The sequence below is a fragment of the Epargyreus clarus genome, unplaced genomic scaffold (assembly GCF_041222505.1).
Source record: "Epargyreus clarus isolate Ecla_fem2 unplaced genomic scaffold, WU_Ecla_fem_2.2 ptg000017l, whole genome shotgun sequence".
NCBI lineage: Eukaryota > Metazoa > Arthropoda > Insecta > Lepidoptera > Hesperiidae > Epargyreus > Epargyreus clarus.
Window position 1 is genome coordinate 3,185,969 of NW_027332225.1, and position 7,018 is coordinate 3,192,986.

Sequence of the window (7,018 nt, forward strand, 5' to 3'; positions counted from 1 at the left end):
TGTGGACTAAGCTGGAGCGCCTCGCAAAAGTATGTCTCCCTTACCACACCCTTCAAAACGGAATACAGCAGCGTCAAGCTGTTATTAGGCAGAAATAGAGGTACCTCCGGAATCGAACCACAAAAAGATTTACAATTAAAACAACACTATAATTGATATAACCTTATATTTTTAATACTTATATGAAGCTTAAGTAGTTATTCACGGATTATTTAAATGCAGGCTGTAGGTATCCGTCTATGTTAATGCACTGCCCCGGTGAAGGAAAGTGTTACAGGATATCTGCACGAGGTCGACCTTTCGTAACGATTATGTTACGTTGGTTAAAGTTACTTCTTTTTACTAAAATCTTTGGTGTGTTACCTTTACATTTTGTAGTCTTGTAGTAGGCAATATTAGCTAGATAGCTAGAATTATATATAAAGCTGGTTGATAACATTGTATTTAACATAAAGGAAGCTTTAGCATAAAGGAAAACATTTACGTTTTTATCAAGCGGAGATGAAATGATTCAATCTGTTAACAAAAAATATTTTTGTTTTTTTTAAACAGTTTCGAAAAGAAGAGTTTATAAATAGCTTTCTATTTTTATTAATGTTTTGATAAAAGTACAAAGAACATAATACAGAAAATAATGTATTTTGCTTCGTAAAAATATATATAATTTTTTAGTATAGTTGTACCGCCTTCAATTTTTCTGCACATCCCTAAGATTGACTGGGAGAAAATGCTATTTAGCATTAAGTCCGCCTTCTGTACCACACTGTTTTTAACATGGTCAACAAAGAGTAAATAAATAAATAAAAAAAATCTTGTTGTTTCGATTACAGAATAAAAATATTATTAAAAAGTCTAAGTTATAATTGCTGAGTTAGCTTGTAACAAGATTTCAGGAACTGCAGTAAAATATTGTAGGTATTACATAACAAAAGCTTTAGGGAAGTAACACATGAGCGACAATAACTCAATAATTATTAAAAGCTTTAGGGAAGTAACACATGAGCGACAATAACTCAATAATTATACGATTGGATCCTAAAATCGACGACCGTCGCCGTCGACAGATTGTGACAATTGTCGAACATAGGTGACAATTTGCCAGTCGCCCGTATACTACTGCCCTAATTTATTAAAAAATATATGCAAATTCGAATAACCAGATGATGAAAGTATTACTGATAAACTCATTGTGTTAAGCATGATCGAGTGCCGGAAACGTGGGTCGGCCTTCGCCCCGCTGTCGAGAGGTCAGAGTTAATTACGTATACCTGTTTTTCGTTTGGTATTACATTACACATTTTATTTAATGTTTTATAATCAATTTATTACTAGTTAAAGCTGAGTGGCTGAAATAGTCCACCTGATGGTAAGTGTGTTACCGATTCTGATACTTCTGAAATTAACCCTTCATAAGATTAAATTCAGGTCGGATCTTAAACGGTAATCTGGAATACTTCGGAAAAGGATGTCCCTACCACAGCCTTAAAACCGGAGCTCAGTAGCGCTGAACACTGCTGTTATAAGTCAGGATTAGGTGTGGCGGTAATACCTCCAAAGTCAAAACACAAAGGTTTTTCCTTCAAAACCACCAAACTAAAGGTCTTACTAACTCATTCCGGTGTAGAACTATAATTACGGCCGGTATCAGACTGAATGCTAACTCTTTTTTTCAGTTCATATACATAAAAAAATAATGACTTATAGGGTGACCTATTCATTAACTACATTTCATACAACCTTCCTAATAATTCCCAACTTCTTCTCCTACATAGTCACGGTTTTCACACTGATCGTATCAATTTCGCAGAGTTCCTGACGCAAATGCTTTGGATTTAGTTGAGAACTTCAATTTCCATAGTAATTTAGTTCTGTAATATATCTTACTTGGTAATACAGCCACTAATGATATAATTAGTGCTATGAAAGTTGGTAGGTAATGTATATCATAATCCCGGAAAAGATGACGGTAAGTGTGATAGCATTTCGTAAGCACCCGAGGTTGTAGTAAGTATTAATGGACACCAGGGCAGAGTTTGACGTCTCCGTCGGACTCTGCTCTGATGTTCATGGTGGTCCACAGAGGACTCCGGTCGCATAGCGCTTATAAAGATCATTTTCTATGAGGTAAAATTCTAGGTCTCGTTCCTAAGGTACCAGAGGTATGTTCATTCTTTGTATTCACGCCCAGTAGCTCCTTTACACATAAATTTGTTAAACAAATGTAAAAGTGAATATAAACGTTAATGTCATAACATTAAACATAAATCTTACAAAGTTAATTAAAAGTAAATATCTTATATTTTTTTTTATAAAAATCATATATAATATATTTATAATATTGTATATAATATAATATATTTTTATATCATCACATATAATATATTTTTAAAATTCAATAAATTATATGCACGAAATGTTACTAGTTACACCTTAGCACGTTCCCAATTTGTTTCTACCTTTTAGCCTATCTTTTGCAACGTGACTTATATAAAGACTAGACGATTTACAAGTAAATCTGAAGTGTCGGAGCAGGATGTCTTCAAGATTGGTAAGATCAGGGCGAGTGGCGGAAACGGACCCGAGACCTCTTCCCCTAGCGGAGATTGGGTGAAAATAAACGACTTATAATTTTACAATGTTCTACGGGAATTTTCACGACTTATAATTTTACGCTGTTGTATAAAAACTTCGTGACTTATATTTTTCGTAGCGAGTATTTTAATTGTAATTTATTGATGAAAGTTTTTAAATGTTAGTAGTGAATAATATTTGATGTAGTTTTAATTTTGTTTAATTATTATTTATTTATTATTTATTACGTTTATTACATTACTTTTAATATTAATTTAAGCGTTATTAATCACGTAATTTGTTAATATCAACGTATTCGTATTTAGAATTATGATAAAAGTTTAATTAAAATCTATGGCATTATTGTTTTTATAAATAAGCTATGAATATGAATGACTCGAGAATTATGAATCTTAATCACGTTATGAATAACGAATTTATTAAATATGATTATTGTAAAATGTAGTTTTAAAATTCATTCTTAGAAACTTTTATAATTATGAGGAAAACCCAATAGGAAGTATTTTAATAATTTTAACGGCAACAACACCAAAATACTTTTTTAATATTCTATTTATACGACTCAACATAATTCTATTTATCTGTATAAAAAGAAGAAAAAGGTGACAGATCCCTTTGTCGTTAAACTTCGGCGGCACCACTGCCACGCCTATTTCTGCCTAATAACAACAGTGTTAAGAGCTGCTGTGTTCTGGTTTTAAGGGTGTGGTTAAGGAGACATATTTTTCCCAGGCGTTCCAACTTCAGTCCTCAGTGGTAGCAGCGCATCTGTGGCCGACCTCAGGTAGGTATATCTAATTCTATCTGGGGTTGATTACAGATATTCATGGGCGGCAGTAGCCACTTACCAACAGGTGGACTGCGTGCTTGTCTGCTAAACCTATATTATAAAAATAATAATGTTGAAACGAACTGTTAGTAATTATTCTTACGTTTATTTATTTAATTAAAACAATTTAGAAGTTTCTTAGTTAATTAATCGTGTTTCGACATCAAATGCCAATTACCATTGTTAACTCGATAAATATCTTAAACAGCCTTAACTACTTCCGCCTACGAACAAATTTTCTTAACCTTTAATATTTACCTCTATTTAGGTAATTTTACCAAGATTTTCGAAAATATCCTAATTATTACAAAAGTTATGTTGTCGTTTTCATAAAAATAAACGAATATACGGTCACCAATTACACATATCTAAAAAAAAAGTACCATAATGACCAGGTTTGAACCCGGTACGCCTTACACACTATATCAGCATGGTCACCACAGAGATACATCAAAAATACATTACGTAAAATAAATTTTGCAGAATTGAGAACCTCATTCAAATTGCTTAATAAATCAATTAACAAATAATACCTTAACAAATTTTAAACCTTGTAAATAAATATTTATGTCACAAAAAAGATTATTAGTTTTAAATCCAAACCCATCATCAACCCATTATCGTCCCACTGCTGGGCACGGGTCCCTCTCATAATAAGAATCCAAACCCACCTTTGCAAATCATCTTATGTAAGCTTTAAAATTAAACCAAAAAAATAAATAAATCCAAAATATATGAATCGACTCACCTTTCAAAGCCATCGTGGGAAGCAGAGCCAGGGCTTGCAACATGGACCAAAAGCAGCACCTCTCGATCCTCATCCCGCCAACTGTACACACACATCACCCAAAACAGTGCATTCTGTTCACTGCGAGTTCATTCACACCGCGCGATTCATTTATTGCTCACTCGGATCATTTATTTTTTTATCCGTTCATTTATTTCTGACGCGACTTCATTTATTTATCTCGACGGTTACATATGTTTACACGCGCCGTAATTCACTGTGTAATTTGGATTTCAAAGGGAATTTAAGTTTGCGTGAAAATTACAATGCCTCACTAAACAAGCAGAAAGACCCCGATTAGAATTTGTAAATATACTTTCGCTTTGTTTTGTTTTACAAATTTGAAACAGGAGCTTTAGGTTTATTTTAAATATTATAATAACTTATTTTATTATTTACAGACATTACATTATAGTCCTTTTATGCCTGTAATATTAAATTTCTTTAAGCTTTAACAAATATTCAGTTGTGAAATTAAAATTATTTAAACATAAAATTCAGGTGTTTTTCACTGACGAAGGTGAAATAATAATGGAGGAAAATTTTTCAATAATTATGTTATTTTATGAAGCTCGTGTACTTTACACTTCATAATATGATTTACAATAATTGAACTCGCTACATTTTTGCAAAATTACTGAATTATATTTTGTATTGAGATTTACAATGATAATTTTATATTGTGAAAATAAATAATTGGAGATCCATTTTTCATATAATTCAGTTTTAAACTATTTCCATACGTTTTTATGTATGTGGAGTATTATAAAATAGATTTTGATGCCATGAAATATACCAATAATACTTTTTTAATCAAATCAAGGATGTATATTTGTTAAATATTACAAAACTTGATTTAATTTCGATTATATAGTATAAGTCGTTTCAATTAGTAACTTAAGTAACTAGAAAACTGTCTGTAGAATACGATAATTTTAGCATTTTATTGAAAATATACACTTTTAGCCAATCTCATAAAAAGCGTTGCCAAAGACTCTTCTATATTCAATTTGTCTGTCTGTCAGCCTGTCTGTTTATCTGAGTAAGCCTAGAGAAGCATTTATAGTGTATTATTTGTAGACCTCTCTATAAGGAAATACATTGGAGCGTGTAAATTTTGATTTATAATTTTGTAATATTCGTGACAAGCAAACAAGTATGTCCACCTGATGTTATGAGCCACTGCGGCCCATGGACATCAGTTATCAACCCCAAATAAGTGCTACATGAGCTCGGCCATAAATGTCCCTATCCCTAAGGACACAGTAATGCAAAAGTACCTCACCCTATTATTTAGAAGTTTGTAATTACATAACTCAGTTTTAGTTCACTTGTTTCGAGCTCAGTGGAATAAATTATAAAATTTGATATGATATCGAATGTTGCCATTTATTCAGTTCCAATTTTGCGATAGAAACTCTAATTAATTTTCACCTTTGTCAACGTTTGGCTAAACTGAAAGATTGTTAATAAAACCTTTTCAGGCGCTGTTTCATAACAATTGTACTGTTTAAATTTGGTTACGATTTTCTTTGAAATATTTAATGGAAATAATTGAAGGATTTGACGTCTAAATCGAAAATTCTATACAAAGCCGAAGTAATTGTGGAATTGTTTTTTTGAGTACAATGACTTTAGAATTGAAATGAACTGTTCAAAGTAATTGTATATTTAAAGATATTTTTTTCTTTGCAAATCAATCAAATACATGAGTTCTATTACACACGTCCATGTTTTTGATAAAAAATCACACATGCCAGTATACGTATTTATTAAAAATGGTATAATTGTAATTAGATTTTTAGATAGGTTCATGTACAAGAACTTTTTTTGATGCAATTAATTTTATAATTGGTTACTCAGTACTATAATTTTTAGTCTTTCACGCTGTGTTTTTTCATTAATTATCCGTTTCCTTGGCTTTAGAATTAAATTACTGATTATGGTAAGGAAATAAACGTGTCTTTTACAATCGATAGAATTTTCTACAATCTCTGAGAGGACGATTGTAAGTTTATGTCTATAATATGCTCTAAAATAAGTGAAGTCAAATAATTTGCATTTGATAGCACATATTCAATCTCTATTTATATGACGATGAATCTTTCATATTTTGGTTATGATTGTATGTCTTGAGAAGGGTTAAAAATGCGCTTACTGGCCATCACCAGTATCATCATACGTTATCAAGACGAATATCAAAGAAATTAAATGTCATAGTTACCTCAAAAACGACACATTTATGCAAATAACATCCTAAGTACAGTTTACCTAAATCGTAACAATCTCACATATCAAGAAACACAGAAACAACGATTCAAAAACAGAACAACAGTAACGGTGCCGTTAATTTCGAACAAACATTCCATTCAGCGTTGCTACACAGTTAATTCAATCTTAACGTTCGCAACAAGTCACGAGTGCGATGCGCTACGTGACACCCGATCAGCTACGCGTCCCGAACTACACTGAACGTAGCGTAGACCCACACAGCTACGCCTCTACAGAACCGCTACGTCGCATGAAAAGGTTACCGCTCAAGCTCAAACGTTTAAACCTTACGCCTTAGCATGAATAGCAATACGAATGTGTTTTGTTTCCTCTTCCCGGTGTTCTATTTTCGAAAACAAAGAGTGTTTGGATTCCCTTACGTAAGATGGACGTATTTTTTATTTTTTTAAACGGAATACGCAAGGGAAATAACTTCGGTATTCAGTCTAAGGGAGCGCTGCAGCGAAATTCGTTCGTTCGGAGTACCTTGATTAGGGACGGTGCAGTTTTAATAATCCTTTTGCAAAATTTTGTTCCTT

General features: G+C 32.3%; 1 protein-coding gene across 3 annotated transcripts in view; it reads right to left on the reverse strand.

The window, feature by feature from the left end:
- Nucleotides 1-6,666, reverse strand: part of LOC140749030 (limbic system-associated membrane protein) — a 101,835-nt gene extending 95,169 nt beyond the window's left edge. For 2 of the 3 annotated variants that reach the window (XM_073082035.1, XM_073082033.1), the window contains exons 1-2: nt 6,433-6,666; nt 4,170-4,425 (exon numbers count right to left, since the gene is read on the reverse strand). In XM_073082035.1, the coding sequence (XP_072938136.1) occupies nt 4,170-4,242 (73 nt within the window). In that variant the 5' untranslated portion in view covers nt 4,243-4,425; nt 6,433-6,666. The remainder of the gene's footprint in view (nt 1-4,169; nt 4,426-6,432) is intronic. The other variant, XM_073082034.1, reaches the window with a different exon arrangement.
- Between the last annotated feature and the right edge of the window lie 352 nt (nt 6,667-7,018).